This window comes from Geotrypetes seraphini, chromosome 4, assembly GCF_902459505.1.
Source record: "Geotrypetes seraphini chromosome 4, aGeoSer1.1, whole genome shotgun sequence".
Taxonomy (NCBI): Eukaryota; Metazoa; Chordata; class Amphibia; order Gymnophiona; family Dermophiidae; genus Geotrypetes; species Geotrypetes seraphini.
The window spans coordinates 50,720,778-50,745,400 of record NC_047087.1 but is presented as its reverse complement, the minus strand read 5'-3'; the positions used below and the strand labels follow the sequence as shown (position 1 = coordinate 50,745,400).

The 24,623-nt window shown below is 41.9% G+C and overlaps 1 protein-coding gene across 6 annotated transcripts in view; it reads left to right on the top strand.

The window, feature by feature from the left end:
• LOC117359170 (multidrug resistance-associated protein 9-like) overlaps nucleotides 1–24,623 on the top strand; it is a 227,418-nt gene that overhangs the window by 32,180 nt on the left and 170,615 nt on the right. For all 6 annotated transcript variants that reach the window (XM_033941465.1, XM_033941468.1, XM_033941467.1 and 3 more), the window contains 5 exons: nucleotides 741–874; nucleotides 2,363–2,535; nucleotides 4,824–4,982; nucleotides 9,109–9,256; nucleotides 18,498–18,731. In XM_033941465.1, the coding sequence (XP_033797356.1) occupies nucleotides 776–874; nucleotides 2,363–2,535; nucleotides 4,824–4,982; nucleotides 9,109–9,256; nucleotides 18,498–18,731 (813 nt within the window). In that variant the 5' untranslated portion in view covers nucleotides 741–775. The remainder of the gene's footprint in view (nucleotides 1–740; nucleotides 875–2,362; nucleotides 2,536–4,823; nucleotides 4,983–9,108; nucleotides 9,257–18,497; nucleotides 18,732–24,623) is intronic.

Sequence of the window (24,623 nt, the reverse complement as noted above, 5' to 3'; positions counted from 1 at the left end):
CCCTTCTATTGCTCCATTCTCTCCCCCTCTTCCTCCTGGTCATTTATGGAAGCCTCTTCCTGGTTTCTTCCATTTGGAGTGTAGCAGCTTTTAGGAATCAGGAGCTCACCTTTCTGTCTGTCACCTTTGCTGCGGGGCTTCAATTCTATGTGTGCTTCTGCTAGCTTCTCACCCTTCCCTGCCTGTTGCCCACTTGCTTTCCTTCCCACCGCTGCATTCAAACAAAACTAACCCATGCCGCAGAACCCTAACACTGTGCATGCCACTGATGGATTCCTTCCGCTCCCTCATGATGTAACTTCCTATTTCATGGAGGGAAGTCGGCAGCGGCATGCACAGCTTTAGGGCCCCAAGGCACAGGCTAGATTTGTTTGCATGATGCTGCAGCAGGAGAGAGAGGACAGCAGATGAGTGACAGAGAGGGAAGCTCACCTCATCATGCAGTCCGGGGCCCCTTGTAGCTGTGGGGTGCAGGGCAACTGTTTTGTTTATATTGTGATTGTTTATAGTACACTTTGTATGAATTTATGATTTTCATTGATCTGAGCACTTTCTGATAAGAATAGTGATTCAGAAGTGCAATAAATAAATGCAAGTAGACTCATAATGAGAGGGGGAAAGTACAGTATTTAACTGAGGGAGTAATCAACAAAACCTAATAATTAGTAGTACAGTATTTGGAAATTTCATGTTGCTTCAGTGACTGCTTTTCTCTAACAAACATATTTTTGTCGTTTTAGAAGTCCAAAAGAAGAAGCGGACGTTTTGACTGAAAATGCCAAGGAGAGGAAAACAAAATATTTATGTATATAGCAATAGTACTTTCAATGAGGACCAGGATATGGAAGATAAAAGAGTTAAAGGTCTTCTATATGTAAGTAAGACAGTCCTATCAATTGGATGAAACCAGGTACAAGCTGTAAACATTGTTTTATTAAAAAATTGTCTTAATGAACAACTTTGAGGCCTGTAATAGTGGTCTATAGAGCAAAGATTAGACTACATTTAATGCTTCAGCTTTAAATAAAAGAAAAAGAAAAGGTGGTATTCAACAATATAAAATGATAAATTGAATGAAATCCTAATAAGTGATCGTAAACAAATTCTATTGCATTAAGACATGATTATGGACTTCCTAACTGTTTTCTCAGATCTGGTTTATACATGTAACTAAAACAGTTAGGAAGACAGTTATTGTTTGTTTTGATGATTTCTATAATGCCTCTATTTATTTTCTTATTTACATTTTGTGGACTAGTTTGAACTTTTTGATTTTGATATCATCTATTTTTATTTGTGAATTTTTACTGTACCTTGCTTCAGATGAGGGTGATGAAATGTGTAATCGAGTGGAATAAATAAATAAACATATCAAGCAAACAAATAAGAGGTCAGTATTCAAACCAAAATTATTCACTTTGGAGTCAGTTCAATAAAGGGTGCTCAAGCTTAGGCACCTAAAACTAGAGCAATCAGCTAGTATTCTATAATGGCATATTAGCTTGCCTAATCTGCTATAGAATGCTAGTATAGGAAGGGCCTCTGAAAGTTCTCAGCCCATCCAACAAAGTTGGGGCAATCTCCATTGAGGGCTATACACATACGGCCTCTTTTACAAAGACGCACGGAAACAGCCCCGAAGCCCTTTAATTCTCTATGGGCTTCAGGGCCGTTAGCGCAGAGCAGCCACTTGTGCGGCTTTGTAAAAGAGGTCGTTAGTCCAGCGGTTTTCCTCTTTTTTGTGTTCCGTATTTTTCCAACAGAACGAAAAAAGTGGAAAATCACTGGACTAAATGTATAGCCCTTGATAGAGACTGCCCCAACTTTGTTGGTTGTGCCAAGAACTTTTCAGTGGCCACTCACAAGTTGACATTTCAATGCCTAGCTTTAGGCACAAAGTCTTATGCTATGTCTATGGCTGGTGGAAATGGGCATACCCAAATGCATCTGTTGCATATGCAAATGGGAGTATTCTCTATAAAATGAAACTCAATTTATGCGACATTGCAAATTTCATTTAAGTGAGATATGAACTTGCGGATTACAATCATCGATTGACTTGCGTGGAAGAAAGAAATGGATTGCTTCATGGGACACTGCTATGAAGCTAAGTAACTCTCTGGTTGTTGATTTATTCTATATAGAAAATTTGTGTTGACACAAAACTAAAGCGCTGTCCTCCACCACAGTCTGTGTTCACACTTATTTTCACTAAGGGGTTGTTTACACTGGATTGGTCACAGTAGTTTGAAATCTGAAAGAAAATATGTCCTACAGTTATTTCATATGCATCAATGTGTTGCCCATAGGGAAAAATTTAGAACAAGCTCCATGATCCATCTTCTTTGTTTTTAATTTTAAGAGAAATATTACAGATAATAATGATATACCATGGTACCTACAAAGTGATGGAATAGTTGGTGCTTCAGCTGATCTTGTACCTGAACTCGAAAGAAGAGACCATCAGTACCACAAGTTTTATGAGAAATACCATCCTAGTCTGCAAACAATGATTCCTTTTCGACCCAAGCCAAAGTAAGTCACAATTATTTGTAGAGGTGTTCAGACCAAAATGTTTCATTATGTTTAGTTTTTCATGATTTGTTTCTGTTTTATTTCCCTTGGAATTTTCATCCTACCTCTATTTGTGCTGAATTCTCTTACCTTACATTTAGAATTGCCCTCAAAACTTATCTCTTTACCCAGGCTTTCCCAGATATACAAATGGGATGATGTTTGCAGGAGCTGCAGCTTTTCATCTCACTTCTGCTTTATTCTACTGTTCTTTCCTATTGGATTTATAGTTTTTATCAGATGCTATATTATTTTTTTAATAATTGTAAACTTCTTTGCAAAAAGCAGTAGATCAAGCATTCTGTAAACATAAATATACTCTTGAGTCTATCCTCTTTCACCTTCATCCTATGCTCCCTAAGTCTATCCAGTACAGTGTCTTCAGCAAAAAGAAAGCATGAATGATGAGGGAATGATAGGATATGAGGTAATGAATTAGGGAACAGAGTGACTCTTATTTTCTCTTTCCACTCCAACCTCGCCCTTTCTCTCTTGTTCTCTTGATGCCTCCTGAGAAAGGAGCCTCACCTCCTTTCTCCCCTCCTCCTTGTAGGACAGGATGGAAGAGGTTCAGTTGGAGAGAGCAGCATAATTTGTCTCTTCTTTCCTCTGTTCTGTCCACTCTAGCCTTCCCTCCTCCTCTCCTATGTTCCCTGCGTTCTGCACATATGGAGAGGGGCTGGAGCACAATGCAGTGGATTGTTATCTACTAAGCAATGTTCAATTCATTACTCGGTAGATTTGGGAGATGAGGCTTCCCTGTCTCAATAAGAAGAAAGTGGGGGGATGATAGAAATATTCTATTACTCAAAGATATAAACACCCCCAAATAGCGACATGAGTATCTGAGGGGGTAGGTTCAAGTATAAATAAATAAACATCAGAGGGTGGTGGATGCAAGATACAGCCTTTGGAATAACACACTAGAGACAAGAATAGCGTGGAATTTAAGAAAAGATGCTATAGGCACAGAATGGTCCTAACCATAAAAGAAATGAAGGAAAGCCTAAGATCAGCTGTGATGCAGTGTACGCAACGGTAAATAATTTAAGCAGACTAGCGGGGCCCTACAATCTTTATCTGCCATAATATTTTATACACTACCCCTCCAGTATTTGGCCTGTGGCAATCAGCAGTTCATACTTTGATTTTTTTCTTGAAAGGTAGTAATAAATGTGTCAATAAACATAAACAAACATAAAGCCATTGACAGCTGCAGGTTGAATTTGTCCTGGATTTTCAGCACTGGTCATTGACATTGACTATCTGGGTCATGTAAGGCTGCTGGCAGTTATCCAGTTATATGATGTTTAGACCGGTGCTCGGATAACTAGGTGGATAAAGCTAGGGCAGCCTTTTTTGCTATCCTAGCTTTATTTGGGCACTTACACAGTTAATGGAATGAACATCGAGACTAGCAGGGCTTCACCCTGACTGCCTGAGACCATCCCAGCACTAATTGGATCCTGGCAGTCACAGCTGATATTCTTCAACACTGTCCAGACAAGTCTTACTGAATGTTAGCACCAGAGTTGGTCAAGGCAATTAACTAAGCAGGAGCCTCTCCTACCCAGTTAAATCATTTTGAATATATAGACCTCTTTATAATTACTTATACTGTATATATTTTTCACATGCAGACACTAAGGCCCTGATTCTGTATAGGGTGCCCAACCCCTCCTGCCGGAAAGCCGGACCCCTCCGGACCCCCTATGCTAACGATCTCCCTCCCCCCTCCAATTAACCTTTAAATGTTGGTCAGCCTTAGGATTAGTGGGGATGGGCGGACCCGCTATGCCTAAGGCCTGATTGGTCCAGGATTCTAGACCCATTCAGCCGACCAACATTTAAAGGTTAGTTGGGGGGGGGAAGGTTAGTTGGGGGGAGGGAGGGTGGTATTTCTTTTGCATGGTTCTATTCCCTTATGAAAATGTTGGTTGGGTGGTTTTTTGTTGTTGTTGTATGGATACTGATTGATTATAAATGCATATATGATTACTATTATTTGTATAGATATTGTATTGCATTTTTGTTAGCTTTGAAAACTCAATAAACATTTATATTAAAAAAAAAAAAAAGTTTCTGTATATATTAAATTCAGTAAATGACAAGGGTTTTCCGGTAAATTGTGTGCAAATTTAAACAGTTTTGTGGCTTAGAAAGGTTGTAATACTTTTTCTTCTAGCAGCAGTAAAACTATAAAATGTGGAAGAAGTTGTAAATATATTCTCTAAATTGTTTTCTCTTAGGCGGTCCTCTTCAAATCCTGTGGACAATGCAGGGTTTTTCTCATTTGCCACATTTTCATGGATTACATCCTTAATGATCAAAGGATACAGGCAGCAGATGAATGTGGACAATTTGCCTCCTTTATCATCTTATGACAGTTCCCATATAAATATGAAAAGGTAACACTGCCATCAGTAGGCAACAGTTTCTTTTTGAAGATTTTCTTGACCTGGACGATTCCTCCTGCTTTGGATTTTCAGCTCAGTCGGGTCCAACCCCTACTAGGGTACCATAGTGCTTCTTTTGCAGATACTTGAGGCAGGATTTCCAACCTCCTATCTTCTATCTGGCCCAACCTTTGCAGTCTGTGCTGCTGGTCCTTTTTTCACCTATTGATAGTTGTTAGATTATTCCTATAAAGTTTTGTTATGATGATGCAGATTTAGGGGCCCTTTTACTAATCTGTGCTAAAAAGTGGCTAGCACTATCCCCAGCAAGGGCTTTCCTGACCGCTGACTCCTTTTTTAGCATACAACAAAACAAAATGGAATTGTCCAGATCAGAATGATGTGCACTACAAAAGTGTCCTCCAACTCATCCGATAATATGAAGATCTTTATTCCTCCAATGTCATAATGGTACATTCAAACAACTCTATGACTCAATGACTCGACATGTACATGTTTCGGCCAACAGGCCTGCCTCAGGAGTCTTGTGAATCACGAAATGATAATATACAAAGAATGCTACCACGCATATAAATTCCACCAAAATTCCAAAAAGGGAATGTTTTGGTTTGTAAATACAACTGTTGGCTGAAACATGTACGTGTCGAGTCATTGAGTTATAGAGTCGTTTGAATGTACCATTATGACATTGGAGGAATAAAGATCTTCATATTATCGGATGAGTTGGAGGACACTTTTGTAGTGCACATCATTCTGATCTGGACAATTCCATTTTGTTTTGTTGTATTTGTATCTGTGGTTTTGTTTTCCCCTGGTTTGTTCTTTCTGCCTTTTTTAGCGTGGCAGTAAAATGGCCCCATTTTCCCTATTAATGATCAAGCGTTATTTTCCCCTTTAGCGTGTGAGCACTTACCAACACCTACTTTCTAGGCAGTAAAGCCCATATTCTATAAATGGCACCTTAACTTAGGCACCGGTAGGCGCCCTGTTGACACCTAAGTGCAAAATGCCATTTAGAATGGGTTTTTAAATAAATTCAAGGCACCTAAAAAAAAACAGCACCTGCATCACACCTATGGAAGTGCTTTACAATGCCTAATACCACTGTAGGCATGGCTAATGTCGGATGTGGCGTTAGGCGTTGTAAAGCACCTCCGTAAGTATGATTCACGTGAAAAGTAGGCATCGGAAATGTAGGCCTTGGAAACCCTGGCCTACATTTCCAGCGCCTACCTTTCCCAAAGATGCGATTCTGTATATGACGCTGTCGCATGAATGACATGCGATCAGAAGCCGTTTATACGTCAGACGCTGCCAATGGCATCCGGGCCTATGGGTTCATGCACTAATCGCACACTAATTGGTTAGGGTGCAACAATGTAGCCATGCTAACCGATTAGCACAGTACATGCCCAGACATGCTCCAAGTGCTAAAATATAAAATCTATTTTTTTAGCACATGGGAAGTGCATACCGATTCTGAACTACCGTGGGATACCTGAGCACACCTGAGTGATTTTTAACCTGCAGTAAGCACCCATTAAGTACACATTAGTGCTTACTGTAGCTTAGTAAAAGGGTCCTTTACCCCCTTTTTACAAAGCCACACTGCCAAGCAGCATAAATGCCGATCCGCCCATAGAAATAGAATAGGTGGCTTGGCATTTAACTCACAGTTTTGGCAGGGCAGCTTTGTAAAAGGGGTGAATGTGTTAATTTGGTACTTATAGGGACTCATGTTTGACTGAGAGATTCAGGGATTTTCCCTCACTGAAGCTGCAGTTATGCCCCTGGGCAGCAGGGGGTAGTAGACAAATCTGTGAGAACTATTTGTCCCAGAATGCACTGAGCTTTGCAGCTCAGTGCTAAAACCCATTAAGGAAGTAATATAGCCCTGTTGAGGGAGAGGGGTAGGACTCAGGCAGGGAGAAAGATATATGCCTGGCTCAAAGTTATTCAGGAGAGGTCCCTGAGAGAGCAACTTCTACCTTTCCTAGCTGTAGGCTGACAAGAAGCCCTGGAAAGAACTGGAGGGTGTATAAGAATATCTATGGATGACTGGTCTCTGCTGACCTACGGTAAGCCAACCTCATATATTGAATATATTATGGAACTCAGTGTTGGGATAGAGGAGAGTCCTGTGATAAATGAAGACTAAAGTGTGGAACTGAATTAATAATCTCAGAATTGAGAGACTGTTTTGCCTTCACTGAGTCTATTAGGAACAGTGGCATATCTAGCATATGTGACACCCAGGGCCCATCATTTTTTGACACCTCCCCCATCTGTATGAAAACATGATTTTTAGTAACAATCCACACGTCACACAAGAGTGTACCTAGGAAAAGGCAGCATCTTACATATTGCAGTGAGCAGTACATCAATACATCCATTGTAAAACTAAACAAGCCAGACTAGTATAGATCAATCCTACACAGTCAATCTTAACAGAAAACCATGTCTTTTCGAACACACAGAACACAGAAAACACCTTCGCCTAGTATGGAATATGTAATCACAAACTAACCCCTTCCCCTTTTACAAAACTGGAGTGTGGTTTTTAGCCACGGTGGTAACAGCTCAGATGCTCATAGAATTCTGAGCATCCAGAGATGTTACCACCATGGCCAACGCTAAAAAACGCTCTACAGTTTTGTAAATGGGCAGATAAAATAGAAATACGTAGACAAAGATTAAACTGAAGCACCAAGAAGCTGGACTCTGCATACAATGCAACACCACAGAAACAGTGATGCATCTCCCATAAAGCACAAAAAAATTAATAAATATAATTTTTTTCTACCTTGTCTTCTCTGGTTTCTGCTTTCCTCATCTTCTTGTCACTCTCTTCTTTTCATCCACTCTATCCTCTCTTCTCTCCTTCTATACAGCATCTTCTCTCCTTCTATTCCCCTTCCAGAAACTTTATGCCTCCCCCTTCCATTTCTCCCTTCACCCCCATTGGTCTGGCATCCATCTTCTTCCCTTCCCTCCTCCAGTGGTATGGTATCTTTTTCCTCTCCTTCCCTCTCCCACACCCCCATGGTCTGGAATTGCACTCACTCCTCTCCCTTCCATCAGCATCTGCCCCCATTCTTTCCCTCCAAACCAATTCCATGCAGTTTCCTTCCCCCTTATGTCTCTTTCCCCTTTCCCTGCACACCAATTCCATCAGCATTTGCCCCCTTTCTCTTCCTCCACTACACTTCCATACCACCCTGACCCCCCTTTCTCACCCTCCACACCCTTCCATACCACCCTGACCACTTTCTTTCCCTTCACCACCCTTCCATACCACCCTGACCCCATTTTTCTCCTTCTATCACCCTGCTATGTTCCTTTCTCTCTCCATTCAAATCAGCAAGGTCCTGCGATGACTGCTTCTGCTGCCTCTACTCCGGAAGAGGTAAGTGATGTCGGAGGGGGGGTGGGCCGGCAGACGCAGGGAGTTGTGGCAAGGTCCCACGATGACTGCGGCTGCCAGTCCACCCCCCTCTGACATCACTTACCTCTTCCGGAGCAGAGGCGGTAGACGCAGTCATCGCGGGACCTTCCTGCACATCAGCAAGGCTGCCGACTCTGCTCTGAAATAAGTACGGCAGCCGCACTGAGGTGCCATTTAGAGTAGTGCGGGAGGTTCTGGACCCGGCCGGCTGTGCATCCCCTTGGAGTGTGCACCCGGGGTGGAACTACCCCCCTTTGGTATGCCACTGGTCAGGAAATAGGCTCAGGTTTGGAATAAAAGATTGTTCATTGTACCTTCCAATCGTATCTGCCTGGATGTTTGTGTGTGAGTGTTCAAAGGAGTCCAGAAAAACCCAAACTGGATCTGCCACACAGACAAAAAATAGTTGCTTTTTAAAAAATTTCTCTTATTATAAAATAAGCCCACACAAGTATAACAACACTGGAAAAAACCCCACATCCAGCAGATTACAGGCAATTTCTTATTGTTGTTTTATTAATTTTAGTTAATTATTTGTAAACGGCTCTGTAACTACATTGCTGGAAAGATAATATAAGCCCTTAAAATATATAGATTAATTATTATAAAGCATAGATACAAATTTTATTTTCAAACAAAAATGTGTAAAAGTTCTCATTTTTTCTTTTACAGACTTAAATTTCTTTGGGAGGAAGAAGTTCTAAGAGTTGGTCTTGCAAAAGCTTCTTTAGTCCGCACGGTTCTAAAGTTTCAGAGGACAAGACTCTTGATGAACGGGTTAGCAACTTTGCTTTCTATGGTCTGCACCTTTTTGGGACCAGTAAGTCAAGTCTCATGTGTCCTAATAACTGGAGGGGAGGTGCAAGAGAGCATGGGAAACTGCTCCATGCTATAGATTTCTCATTGTTTCTTCACATTGGATGACCCATAAAGTCTCATTAGATTGTGAAGTTTCTTTTTAGCGGTTGGCATTATCATTTTCCATTATAATCTCTAATATTATGGGGGGTAGTTATGAACTTAAGATGTTTTCAGTCCACAAATACTGCTGCTCAACTTGAATAAATAATTTAAAACAAAAACTGACATATTCTATATAGTCCACCTACATTGGTATGCCTAGCTGATAATTGGCACTTAAAACCTTATAATTAGTTTTAATTGGACTTAATTGAAAGTTAAGCACTTAACTCGAAAACCACAATTCAATAAAATGTAAGTGCCTAGTCCAAAATGCCTACCTAAAACTGGGCATGGTTAGGGGTGGATTGTGGGTGTGGTTTCAAGTTAGGCACCTCTTTATGAATTAGACGCACCTAACTTAGGTGCAGAAATCCCTAGTATAAATTGGGTACACCTGAAATTAGGATGCCTAGTGATGGCGGTAAGAGGGATTCTATACGATGAAGCTAACTTTTAAAGAATCACGCTTAGCATCATACTAGTCAGCACTGATTTTTTTTTGGCAGACGATATAGAATCAGGCCCAAAGTTTACATTTTGTAAGGGTAACTGTCCAATAATCTACCTAACTGTACCGTACATAGGAATTTTAATATCCACAGATCTTGTAGTTATATTTCCAAAGGAAACTACTTACTAGTTTTTCAGGCAGCAGGACGGAGGCAAAACATAATGCATGATGCACTGAATGTGCATTTTTCATTCTCCTAGTCTAAACACTCCCCTGAGAATGTCTGTCTTTGATCTGGCTAAAAGTATGGGTAGAGGAACCCACGGACTCCTCACTAGAAGGCATATGTCTTTTTGAGCACAGCTAAGGAGACAGAGGAGAAAACGGTAGTTTACAGACACACTGCAGTAGAGGAGCACGAATAAAACCAGGAGCGCAGAAAGTTCCAGGTTCTCTCTGCTGCAGTAATTCAGGGCTTAAAGTTTGAGCTCCTGGGACTTGAAGATTATACCTCTAGAGTAGCTGTGCAGGACTATATGCAGAAAGGACCTGATTATGGAAAAGAGCAGTGGTGCGGCCACTATTGAAGGATAGAGTAGATGGAATTCTGTAGCAACATTTTCATCCTATTTCATCTTTACCTTTTCTATCAAAAGTTCTTGAAAAGATTGTGCTTCACCAACTTCAGGATTTCTTAGAGAAGTCAGACGTCCTGGATAATGGTCAATTTGGATTTTGGACACATCATTCAGCTGAATTATTATTGATTTCAACCTTAGATTTGATCTATAGGGGGCTTGATCAGGGTAAATAATTTTTGATGGTTTTCTTGGATGTCTCCGCTGCTTCTGACACAATTGAGCATCAGATTCTTTTATGGAGATTACAGGACTTGGGCATTGGAGGTACTGTATTACAATGGTTTGCTTCCTATTTGTTAGGAAGAATGTTTCATGTAGACATGGGAAGAATTCACTCGGAATGGGCGCTGGTTACTTGTGGAGTACCCCAGGGATCGGCATTATCAGCTGTATTGTTTAATATTTATCTGCTCCCATTATGTCATGAGCTGCAGGCTCTTGTGGTTAGCTATAAGTTGTACACCGATGCAAGATGCGATTACACGGTTAGAAAAATGTTGTGGTGCAATCAAAGAGTGGATGGACACTAATCATTTGAAACTGAATACGAATAAAACTGAGATACTCTGTACAGGTTGCCAGAAACAAGTAGAGTTATTTCCATCTGTATTGAGTTTAGATAATACAATTGTTCCGATATCTAATGAATGCAAATCATGGGGGTGATTTTAGATTCCACTTTGTCTTTTAAGCCACAGATAAGAGCTGTGGTGTCTAAAGCCTTTTTCAAATTTCTTAAATTAAGAGATTTTTGGCCCTTGCAGGTCTTTCGTACAGTGATAAGTGCAATTTTGATTCCTATAATTGATTATTGTAACACCCTTTACTTAGGTTTACCAAAAAATGTAATTCAAACACTACAATTGATACAGAAAGCAGTGGCCTGCTTAATTGAGGGGGCTTCAAGCTTGGACCACATTACGCCAATCTTGGTTAAGCTTCACTGGTTACCAATAACTGCTCAAATTGAGGGTCCTAGGAACTCAAATGTGGAGTTAAACATCTTCTTCTGGCATACTTGTTTAGAAGATGGGAATGGTATCTTGAAGCACTGTGTAGACCTTGAATTGAGAAAGGTGTGCGAGACCTTAATGTTGGACACTAGTCTGCTGGAATTCTCTCCGTAGATAGCTTTGTGGATCATACTCAGAAAAATGACTGCAGCAGCCTCTACAGGAGTGACTTAGCAATGGAAACTCAGTGAACAGCTGCAAGAGTGAGAAGGATCTGTGCTAGGGTGCCTTACCCTATTCTAGGGGAATTTAGATGCAGTGAGTCATAACTTGGGTACTGACCATAGGAAATTCCTTGAGAGTTGCCTGAAGTGATTTTGCAATCAAAGCAAACCTCTGCTTGATTGTAACCCTTTTGTTTCTTGATTTATGTTGGTGGATATTATTTGAAGAAATGTGTTTTTTTGTTAAGTGTTTGGACAAATCCAAATTAGTATGGATATGACATTTTGTTTTTTAATGCCTGGAAAGAACATTTTTAGGCACAAAGGGACCTGTAGTCTAGGATAAGTCTATCTGGCCATCCGGTTGCCTAACTACCCATGTGCATCTATTTGCACGACTATATAAACAGCAGCAAGGGAACCTCAAGAAAACCTTCAGCCACTTCTGGGAGGTAACTGGGCACCAGCTGATATTCAGACCAGTACCAATTTAGCTCTGTGGCTAAAGATAGGACAGCCTTTTTAGTTATATATACTGTTTATGGTCAGAATTATATGGCTGAAAAGAGGATGACATTTGGGGCTTTTTGATACAGTACCAGTTGGAAGAGTAATGTATACACATAAGCGATAATATTAGTTGCTAAATATATTGTGATCATGTGACTTGGCCAAGCGGTATATTTCTCACATAGCCACACCCAGGTAACGTAGTTCTCTGTTATAAACAACACACAACTTGATTAATCAACATTCATTCCCTTAAAATTCGTGACCAGGGCCTTCCCAACCCTCCTGGTCATTCCCTGAGGTCCTCCCCGGACTCCTCTTTCTTCCTGGGTCTTCCCTGGACTCTGTCCCCTCCAGGTCTCTCCTGAATCATTCCTCCAACCCTGTATTGGCCCTCCAGATCTTCGGCAGCTTCTGGTGCCATTACTGGTCACTCTTCTGGATGCCACCATCCCAGCTGGTCACTCTGCCAGATGCTCCTTAGATCAGGCCAATGCTCCAAGGGTCTCTTAGGCTTCTTCACCCGGATCCTCTCTGATGGTTCTCAGTGCCATCACAGGTCTCTCCGCCGGTCACCATCGGTCCTGCCGGTCCCACCTGACTCCCTTAGCCTTGGATTCCACCAGCTCTTCCCGCTATCCATGGGGCCATCGCCAGTCCCTTACTCTGTGGCTTCTTGGGTCCCCACCATCTGGATCTGTCTGCATCGGTCCCACCGCTGGTCGTCAGTCCTAAATCCTTTTCTCATCTCCAGTCTCTACCAGGCCCTCTGGCTAGTCTGCTGTTGTATAGGTCCCCGCGGACCCTCCCACCACTGGACTTCACTCCAGGGCCAGATCTCTCTCCAAGATCTTTTTCTGCCAGTGCATAGATCCCCATGGACCCTCTGACCACTAGGTTTCCGTTCTCTGCTGCATCAGTCTCCCCTGTCAGCACTGGTCAGCAGTGGCCTTCAGAGCTATTCAGGAGTTAGGCCAAAGCCAGCATTCCACCCTCTGAGGGTCGTCTAGCTCCCAAAGGAGCTTCTTACCTTCTGAACTCTCTGTGCTGGGAGCTGTTCTTTTCAGTACTACAATCCACTCAGGGTGAGTGGCCAACTCCCAGCAGTACTTGCAGCTCTATGCAGCTTAGCTCTTCTCCCAGGCTCAATGAGCTCCACTGCTCAGGCTCTCTCTGCTGACCTGGGAGAGGAACATATATACAGCTCAGCATTTAAGATGTCCAAGACTAACCATGCATATTTAGCAACACTTAACTGGATAGTGTCACTGAATATATCCAATTAGCGCCTAAGATAAAACTGGATAGTTCGTGGGCATTCCGGAGGTAGAATTGGCACTTATCTAGTTAAGTATTATTCCTCATAGTGATTTTGTGGCTACTTTCTTAGTTGCTTTCAGGTTGGATGCTCATTTGAATGGTCACGTCTATTTTCAAAATCACTGTCTTACGTCATGTACTTCATATTTTTACAAAAATGAGGATGTGCACACCATTTCACATCACTTCTTTGGAAGTTTGAAAATTTCAACAGACGACACCATCTGATTTGTTGGCAGAACATTACCAGACCTGTGAGGAAGCTATTCATCAGCCGAAACATAGACCTTGTAGGGTCTTTGTGCAACTGTTCATTACATCTGAATTTACTGTTGCTGTAGAAGCTTGCCAGCTTAATTTATTTTTACCATTTTATATGTTGGAATAAACTTGATTAGATCCAGAACAAATTGTTCTACTTTCTTTTTTGTTTCGTGGTTTTTCCTGTTTTTGTGGAACATTGAGGACATTTTGATTATGAACTTTTGAGGACCAGAGCTTACTTTGTCAGATGCTATGCGGATACAGCTGATATCCAATGCTGTAGCTATGCAGGCACAGTTAGGGCTGCCTTTTGTATGGTCCAATAAATAATACTTCTTTAGTCACCAGTCATTAATTCACATAATTATATTCTTACACCAAAGTTCCTCAGAACGCCACACTAAAGCATTAAGATAGTATAGCTAGTGTGGTAGCACTCTTCATTAGAACTTTGATATCGGCATATATTATTCTTGAGAAATTTTTATATATCTTTGATGACTTTTCTATTTCTTTTTTCTTTTTAAAGTGACAGTGCAATATTCAGTGCTAGTAACCAGTAGAGAATGACACAGGGACAAATTTTCCCACGTCCCCGCAGGAACTCAATTTCTCCATCCCGTCCCTGTGAGTCTTGTTGCTGCCCCTTTCCCATTCCTGTAAGCTCTGCCTTAACTGCACAAGCCTTCAACACTTATAATTTTAAAGTGTTTGAAGCTTGTGCAGATGAGGACAGAGCTTGCAGGAATGGGGCAGGAAAAGAACTCACGGGGATGAGATGGGGAAAATGAGTTCCCGCGGGGATGGAGAAAAATTTGTCCTTGTGTCATTCTCTACTGGTTACTAGCACTGAAGATTGGCAGTGCCCGGATAATTTCTTGGTCTACCTTAGCACTGATTGGAGAAGCACCACTGAATATCTGCTGATGGTCTGGCCAGCATGATTTAACCAGGCAGTAGCTGCTCCTGCTTATTTAAATGGCTTTGGATATATTGAGCCAATTATATTTTCTTTGGTTTTAAAATCTAAAAATAAGACCTCACACTAGGTTTAATATAAATATTTATTGGGGTTTAAAAAAAAAAAAAAATTCTGCAGGGTAGTGTCATTCTGCCCTCATATACTAAAGTGAAGGATCTACTGTAAGAATGCCAAAGGACAGATTGGCTGTTTTTTTGCATTCTGTACCCATAGCAAATATCCTCAGGACAGTGAGGGTAGGCCTCATTGACCACTACATTGCCATTTACTCTAGCTACTACTTTTCATTAAATTGTCGAAATGTACCAGAGAGAGTCATTCAGGTGCACATTCCATGCCTCCCATTAAACTATACTATATCACTGCGGGCAGTATACGTTCATACTGTAAGCAGGTGCCTAATATCTGTCTGTGGCAAAGGGTGATTGTTTTGCTAGTTTTCATAGATAAGATGGCAGAAAAACTGTTCAATGTTGTATTATAACAGTTTCCTTTAATTGTGTTATATTAGTTTCATTCTTAAAATCTCAACAAGTTCTTTGAATTGTTCAACATTTTAGGTATTTGAAACAAATGTGCAATAGTAATCATCAGAAGGGAAAGGCTGGATTTGTTATTGTTGCATGCATCAGTGGTGCCCCCTCTGAGTTGCAAATGGTGGGGATTAAGGGTCCCACTGAATTTTTGACAGATCCTACCAGTTCATCATTGCAAAACCAGCTCTTCTCTGTCATTTGCACTGGCTCTTATCTGCAGTATGTCTCCTCCTTTTGCTTAACCTGCACATGCCTTCTCCTAACAGAGGGGGAGATACTCAAATGTCTCTGCTTCTATTCCGTATATGTAAAAAGCCTGCACCTAACTTACCCAATCTGTAATGGTGGTCAATGCTCAAAGGAAATCACATGCAAATGAGATGCTTATAAAGTCTAAATGCAACTCGGTAGAGACAGCACATGCACAGGACAATCTGGCGGTAACAGTCAATTTTCTGGCACATGACTCCCAAAATGGGACTCTGCCATAAAACAAACATATTTGCATCCATCAAAGACAGATGTCTTATGCGTGCATTGAATAACGTTATGTGTGCAAATGTGGACGTATTATTCCTGTTCGTGTTCCATGACTTTACGGTTATGCATGGAACACATATGCATTCCCTCACATTAAGAACATAAGAATTGCCGCTGCTGGGGTCAGACCAGTGGTCCATCGTGCCCAGCAGTCTGCTCACGCGGCGGCCCTCTGGTCAAAGACCAGCACCCTAACTGAGACTAGCCCTACCTGCATACGTTTTGGTTAAGCAGGAACTTGCTAACTTTGTCTTGAATCCCTGGAGGGGGTTCTCCCCTATGACAGACTCTGGAAGAGCGTTCCAGTTTTCTACCACTCTCTGGGTGAAGAAGAACTTCCTTATGTTCGTACGGAATCTATCCTCTTTCAATTTTAGAGAGTGCCCTCATTTATATATCTCGCAGATATGTGTTCACTATTAAAAAGAGCAGGCACACTGCTTTTGTGCTACACAAACACATGCACAGATAGCATATTTACCAAATGCGCTGATATATGATCAAAAAATGACTGTAGACTGCTCTACCGAGAAATCACACATACATAAAGACAACTCAGCTCTGCTGGAAAATTTTCAATGTTACAGGTAGACACTCCTTTCTGTGCATCCCATGGAATGCTCATTTTAATACAAATGAGCTTGTTTAAATAGATCTGCATAGTGTTTTTGTTCACTGCTTCCTTGAATGGGAAAAGCTGTGCTGAGATCCTTTGGGCCAGACTCTCTAAATGGCACCTATATTGACAATGTCTACAAAAATGAACGTGAACCACACTTAGGCACCTGAAAAAACGTAGATGCATGCAATGTAGGCCAGCATTTTGTTGGCCTATATTGCAGATGTGCAAGTTCTTTAGTGAATCATGCCTAAATCCTGCTCTGCCCTTGTTTTGCCTGACTGTATCCTATTAGAACAAATCAGCACAAAACCTTTTTACCTACTGTTAGAACAAAAACAGTCTGACCCACTAATGTCTATTGTAAAACAGGATTACACACACTAGCTTCTTTTAAAAATGAGCATAGTATTTATTTACAAAGAAAAGAAATAACACGTCACCATGGGTAACTGCATCCTGCCTCTCACAGACTGGGAAGCCTTCAATGGCCAGGCAGAGGAGCTCAACCATGGGAGGAGCTGGGCGACCTGTTGGTCCTACAGCTGAACTTCTAGAATAACAACATTGAGGGGCTTTCTTTATAGCAAAATTCACCCACAATGTTTACCTTCCAAACACACTCTGGATGGTAAATAATGGTACATGTTTCCAAAATATGAAAATGATACGTGTAAGGAGACACGATTCAGCGTGTCCCATTTTGAAAGCTCACGATCAGAGGTTACACCCTGATGCAGCATTATGTGAAACGCTGGCCACCGTTGGTGTTCCGACCAAGCTTTACAAATCAATACATTGAAAAAGATAAGTCTGAATCACTTTTGTACCTAATTTTTGACCACTTGTTATTTATTTGCATTGCACAACACAGAGCCTTATGAGACCCCACGGGAGGTTTATTGTTAGTGAGGTTCTCTCCCTAAACACCTTATACCACAGCTATGGTGGTGGGAGGGCTTCGTCTGAGGCTTTTCCTCCCAGTGGTGGTACATTTGACTCGTGTTGTAGCTATTCATACTTTTGCACGATCCATGTGAATTTGTTGTATATATTGATATTGGATTTTTCACTGCTTCTGAGTTGTCTATTCCAAAATATGAGGTTACATCTAGGTTATACAGAATGAATAAAAAACAAAAGAAAAACAAGTCATCTTCTTTTTATTAGTATGTGAAAGTTCAGATATTTCACTGATAAAGGTTCCATTCCCAGCAAAGAATTCAGTTTCCAGCAAGCAATAACAGGCTCTGCTGGCAACACGAGTCAGATAAAGCATGGTCAACTATAAGAACATAAGAAATGGCTTCGCCGGATCAGACCCTAGGCCCATCCAGTCTGGCGACCTGCACTCGCGGAGGCCAAGCCAGGTATTCCCTGCTGAGAAACCTTGTTTACTCGTATCCCCCAATGTGATTTGCAAGAAGGTATGCATCCAACTTGCCCTTGAATCCCAGAAGGTTGGTCTCCCTCACGACCTCCTCCGGGAGAGCGTTCCAAGCGTCCATCACTCGTTGTGCGAAACAGGCTTTTGGGCCTAGCTTTTCTAAGCACTGTTTTACAGCCCATAACCACACCCACTTAGGTGTAAGGCATTGTTAGATGTGCTGCTGTAGATGCGATAATGGTGCCTACACTGTAGATGTGTCCTGGCACCTACTTTTTAAAATGAGATTTTAATCGGTTTTAAACAATGTGGTCAATTACCACGCCTATTAAAACAATTAAGTTAGGTGGCAATATGGTGCCTATCGCTGCCTAACTTATGGCACTGCTTATAGAGTATGACCTTTTGTGCATTGGGTGCACAATAATGCGTATGTTAAATTGGCTAAAACCAATCTTTCTGGGATGTTGCAAATCTGGTTTGCTTTGAGCATCTCCCCCAGGGTAGAAAATTTGAGCTGTGTACATGGCAGAAATAGCCACTTCTCTTGGGGTCTCGTTCCTAGGCGCGTGTCGACTTTACCTGATTAGAAATTCTGACTTAAGGGTGACATTTTGAAAACTAAACATGTTACTGTTGTTAAATTGATGTGAGCTGCTGTCACATTGCAGGCGGTGCTGGTCCGTAGCATTCTGCAGTACGTTGAAACTACTTCAGACAACATAATTTATGGAGTTGGATTGTGCATAGCTCTTTATGTCAGTGAACTTTGCAAATCGATCTTCTTTGTGCTATCATGGGCCATCAGCTATCGCACAGCTATAAGGCTGAAGGTTGCAATCTCTACAATGGCTTTTGAAAAGCTAATAAAATTTAACACTTTGGCACACATCTCTGTTGGTGAGGTAAGTTTTTTAGAGTTCCAAATATTTAATTTAGAACTAATACCCTGTTTCCCCGAAAATAAGACACTGTCTTATATTAATTTGGGGCCCAAAAGCACTAGGTCTTATTTTCGGGTAGGTCTTATATTTTTTCATGTACAAAGATCATCTCTCCCTTCTTCTCCTCCACCCCAATTCTTCCTATTTCTTTTCTCTCCCCCACATGTGCAGCATCTTTCCTCCCATCTCACCCATCCCCTTGGGCAGTATTTTTCTAACCCTCCCTCCCATCCCCCTGTGCAGCAGAACCCTTGAAGCTTCTATCCCTCCCTTCCTCCCATCCCCCTGTGCATATTTCTATCCCTCCCATCCCCTTGTCACCGCGCACACCTCACCCTCCCTGCTGACCCTTTCATCTCTCCCTCCCATGCGAACCCTGACCTCGAGCCGAAATACCTGGAAACAAACGGCAGTGTCGGCAGCACAGGCTGGATCGCGGCCTGTCCTTTTCATGTCCGGGCATTCCTCTGCCGCATCACTGATGATGTCATCAGCAACGCAGCATGGAACGGCCAGATGTGAGAAGGGCAGGCCGCGATCCAGCCTGTGCTGCCGACACTGCCATTTGTTTCCAGGTATTTCGGTTCACGGTCGGGGTTTACATGGGAGGGAGAGATGGAAAGGTCGGCAGGGGGTGTGCGGGGGGCACGCTGGGGGGGGGGGGCGGGGGAAGTGCTGCTACCCGTGACTAGGGCTTATTTTTGGGGGTAGGACTTATATTAAGATCTACTCCGAAAATCATGCTAAGGCTTATTTTCAGGGTAGGTCTTATTTTCGGGGAAACACGGTAGGAGTCTTGTTATATAAACCTTAAACCGAATTAAAGTTTATCCTATATACCATCATTTATATATGTATTTGGAATTTAAAATAGTTCTATAGACCTACCACACATGCTGGGTTTTTCCTCATAAGTGCACAGCAATTGGGCCTATACTGTAGTGTTACCAAAATGTGCTATGATTGCTGCTAATATTTTTTTCATTAATAAAACTACAATGCTACGATTATATTTCCTGCCACGTTATCACTAATACCTAGAAATGTTCACAATTTTAAAATTCTCCAAAGCCCTTGCAACCCTCCCAAAATTCATCCTGTAATATATCCTGTGTCTTCATCAGAGACACAATTTAAATAATTGTGATATGGTAGATGTCGAGCTGGTACTCACCTGGCACAGAGTGAGAGGTTCATGGGAAAAAGATATGCCATCTGAAATACCAAGAACTGACCAGCCAATATGAGATAACAAACTGTGCTTTATAAAATGACCTTCAATGTGGCTTCAGCAACTCAGGCAGTATGTTCAGTGCATGACATTAATAAATATATCTATGTTGCATCCCCTCTTTTCTGTTTTTTAAATTTAAATTTTATTGAAATCAAACAACAATAAACCAACAAAACAGCACACAGCCAAGGTACAGATGGTACAAGCAAATATGATACACCATAACTCTTCAGCACATGTTTTGGTAAATACAGGCACCCCCTCAATACCCCCTATAGTCCCCCCTCCCCCCCACCCACATAACCCCCAAAGTAAAAGGTAGACTAGCCTAAGAAATATCACAAAACAAATATAAAAAAACCTCAGTTATGGAGAAAGGAAGGCAGACTGAGTACGCTGTGTATGGGCTATGCGTTTATGCCAAACTTCAAGCGACCAGTTAAAAGATAAGTGTCGCTGGTCATATTTGTATTTTTGCTGCACATATTTTAGTGTGGGTATTAGAAGAATGTTATTAGAGTGTTGAAGAGATCACTTGCTTAAAAAGTATATGAAAACACAATGAAAGACAAACTGCATACCTGCCGCTAGCTGTTTCAATGTCTTTATTGAACAGTGCAGGACTCTGAGGGTTTCATATTAAAAATACACTCTATATTGATTGTTTCAGCCAAGTGTAACAAGTTCGTGTTTGTTTTTCGTTATATTGGTGGAACTTGATACCATTGCCATTAGAGTAGTGAGACTGAGTACGCTGCCTGGCTTCATAAGCATCCCATATCTTATGATAAAGAGACACATAATTCCTTCGAAGGGCAGTCAACTTAGACATTTGCTGGATGTAACTTATTTTGTCCAGTAAAGTCGCCCTAGCTGGCAACTCTGTCTTCTTCCATTGAGACTCCAGAAGAAGGCAACTTGCAGTGAAAATCAATTGTACCCACTTCCTCTGTCTATGGGGTAAAAGAAAGGGACCAACATTCAATAAACACCCTTCCTTAGTCTTAGGAGCATCCCCTCTTTTTTGTTAAAATGCATTGGTTTCTAGAAACATGATACTATTAAGTAAATATTCAGCTAGCAGAGGCCGGCATATTTTTGGCTGCTTCCAGCATTTTCCCAAGATATTCAGTGCCAGGCCATATCTGGACACTAGCATTGACTATCCAGGTATGTGCAGCTAGTGACGTAGTGGTTAGAACTACAGTCTCAGCACCCTAAGGTTGTGGGTTCAAACCCTGTGCTGCCCTTTGTGACACTGGGCAAGTCAATCCTATACAGCCACCAGGACAGATAGGGAAAATGCTTGAGTACCTGTTCTGAGCTCCTTTAGGAGGATGGACTGTGAAATACAGCACAGCTGATAAGTGCCAACTCTGCACCCTGGATCATCCACTAGCTTCTAATTTTGCAGTTAGTGCTTACATGGGCCTGGTTCTATAAATGGTGCCTAACTTCTAGGTGCCGTTGATTGCAACTGTCAATCATCGGCTAGGCGCCATTAATAGAATCGTGCTTAGTAGTGTCTTAAGTGTTCTTAGGTGTCGGTAGGCGTTGAGGTCTTAGGTGCACTCCCATTTTCAACCTCTTCATGAGCTTTCTCGGAAACATCAAATTTGAAAATGAAAGCATAATGTCCTATGCAGATGACATTTTCCTCCTCATCCCCACAACCAACAACGAATGGACATTACCAATATTGAAAAAATTCAAAACTGGGCAACAATCAACAAACTAAAACTAAACACAGCAAAAACCAAAGTCCTATACTTCCACACCGCCCAACAAACAGCACCAACTCATATCATCCTTCATTTGGGCAATACCCTCACTGTAGATGAATCCTCCAAAATCCTAGGTTGCATTCTAGACTGCACCCTCACCATGGAATCTCAAATCTCCAACCTTGAAAAAAAATCCCTCTTCATCTTGAGACAACTAAGACTAATTAGACCGTACTTTCACCAATACCACTTTGCCCTGATTGTACAACTGATGATACTACCTCAACTGGACTACTGCAACTCCACCTACATGGGAATCAACTCCACCTTAATCCACAAGATCCAACTCATCCAAAACACTTCTGTAAGACTAATCTTCAATCTAAGAAAATACAACTTGGTCTCAGTCTTCTTCAAACAATTACACTGGCTACCCATCCCATCGAGAATTACATTCAGAATAGCATGCATCATCCACCGCATCCTCTATGGAAACTCAGCAGCTCCTCTCATCCAGATCTTCTTGACGTCATGGCCCACCTCTCACAGAACCCTCGACAGGATACTGCTAAACCTTCCTTCTACAAAAAATCTACAGTACAAATATGTCTTCCATTTCATGCTTACCTTTCTAGGAGTAAAAACCTGGAATGACCTCACTGAAAATGACCAGAACGGAACCCAGCCACACTATATTCCGGAAAAAAATGAAAACCCACCTCTTCGACATCTAGTCTCCCAATAACCCTCTTTCTCTTCCATTTCCCACTCTCTCCTCCTTGCCTTTCCTCTCCCTTCCCTTCCCACCTCCTCCCTCCTCTCCCTCTCCCTCTTCTTTCTCTTTGTAAGTTGCCTTGAGCCTGAATAGGTATGTGCAACGCACAAATAGATGATTAGATTAGATGTGTCTGCTCTAGGACTCTCGCCTGTGCCTCTTCATAGCCCCTCTTGGTTGATAGTGATGACCAATGCCAGCCTGGGGACCCATTGCAACAGACATCTGGCGCAGGGCCACTGGACCATCTCACAGAGAAAATGGTCCATAAATCATCTGTAATGCTTGCCACACCAGTTAGCATTACAGATGATGGAGAAATCCCTGGATGCAAAGGCAGTCAAAGTTTTCTTAGACAATGCCACCATGGTGGCTTATATAAACTGACAAGGGGACACCAGAAGTGCTCAACTGCAGCTGGAAGCACATTTGTGGTTCTGGTGGACAGAAGCTCATCTATAGGCTCTCTCCACAGCCCATGTAATGGGAATAGATAATATACAAGCTAACTACTTCGGCCAGCAGACACTGGACCTGGGAGAATGGTCATTATGTGGAATGGCATTCAACCTCATTGGTCAGCATTGGAGTCAACTGACAATGGACTTAATGGCATCAGCCCAGAACAAGAAGGTAGATTGCTTTTACAGCCAAAGAGTCTAACCCAGAAGTGCTTGGTTGGATGCCTTAGTACAACTATAGCCGGAAAAAGGACTGCTTTATGTGTTTCCCCCATGGCCCATGGTAGGTCAGGTCATTCACAAAGTGGCAATCCATCTGGGGTTGGTGGATCTTCTCAATCAAGGACTAGTTCCCATGGAGAATCTGGAATACTTTGGGCTACAGCATGGCTCTTGAGCATGCAGCCTTAACATGTAAGGGATACTTGGAAGTAGTTATCTCTACTTTACTCAGAGCTAAGAAGCCTACGACAGTCATAGCCTATGGAAAGGCCTAGAAGTTCTTTCAGAACTAGTGTACCAAGGATAAGGTGGAACCCTGTAAAGCTTCAATTTTGGTGATCCTGGCATTTCTGCAATCTGGATTAGAAAAAGGTCTGGCAGTTGGATCACATAAAATATAAGTGGCAGGTCTCTCATGTGTTTGAGCCCGAGTAGAAAAGAATCCTTTGGCTCCACACCACGACATGTCCAGATTATTGAAGGGAACGCTCGGATTGTGCCGGCCTGTATGTCAAGCTTTCCCATTATGGAACCTTAACATAATGCTGAAGGGACTCAGTAAGGTTGTGTATGAGCCTCTTCAGTAGGCATCACTGATGTTTCTCACAGTAAGGACTGTTATTCTAGTGATGATCGTTTCTGCAAGAAGGGTCTCAGAGCTGCAAGTACTCTTATACAGAGAACCATTTTTCAGGATCATAGAAGTGGGTATTTTTTTGACCACAGTTCCTTCTTTCCTACCGAAGGTTGTTTCAGCCTTCCATGTCAACCAGGAGATTCATTTACCAGTGTTTCAGTTTATGGGTTTGATGAAGCAGGATAAGCTGTTGCAGGTGGTAGACGTCAGAAGAGCTATGCTCCACTTATTTGGAAAATACCAATGACTTTCATCTTTTGGACCACCTTTTTGCCTAACTAGACAGGCTAGATGAGGCAGACCAGCTTCCAACACATCTATTTCTAGATAGATTCGTATGGCGATTTTGTTGGCACACATTGGCTGTGGCAAACAGCCACCAGTCTCGCAGAGAGCCCACTCCACCTGAGGTGTAACTTCTTCATAGGCAGAGTTTCAGGCAGTTTTGCCCAAGGAGATACTTTGGGAGAACCTACATGGTCTATTATCCATAATTTTATGAAGTTCTACAGAGTGGATATAGCAGCTTGTGAGGATGCTGCATTTGGGTCCTCGGTTTTACAGGCAGGCTCATCTGTCCCAACCTAGACATAAGATACTGCTTTGGTACATCACCTATCATCTGAAATCCTTTGCCCTTTGCACTACAAGGAAAATTAGGTTCATACCTTGATGATTTTCTTGTAGTAGAAGGGCAAAGGATTCTAGATGCTCCACTCTCTCAGTTATTATGCCTGCTTACTGCTTCAAACAGATCTTATGGGTCCGGAAATGGTGATCTTTTCTATCCAGTTGGATAA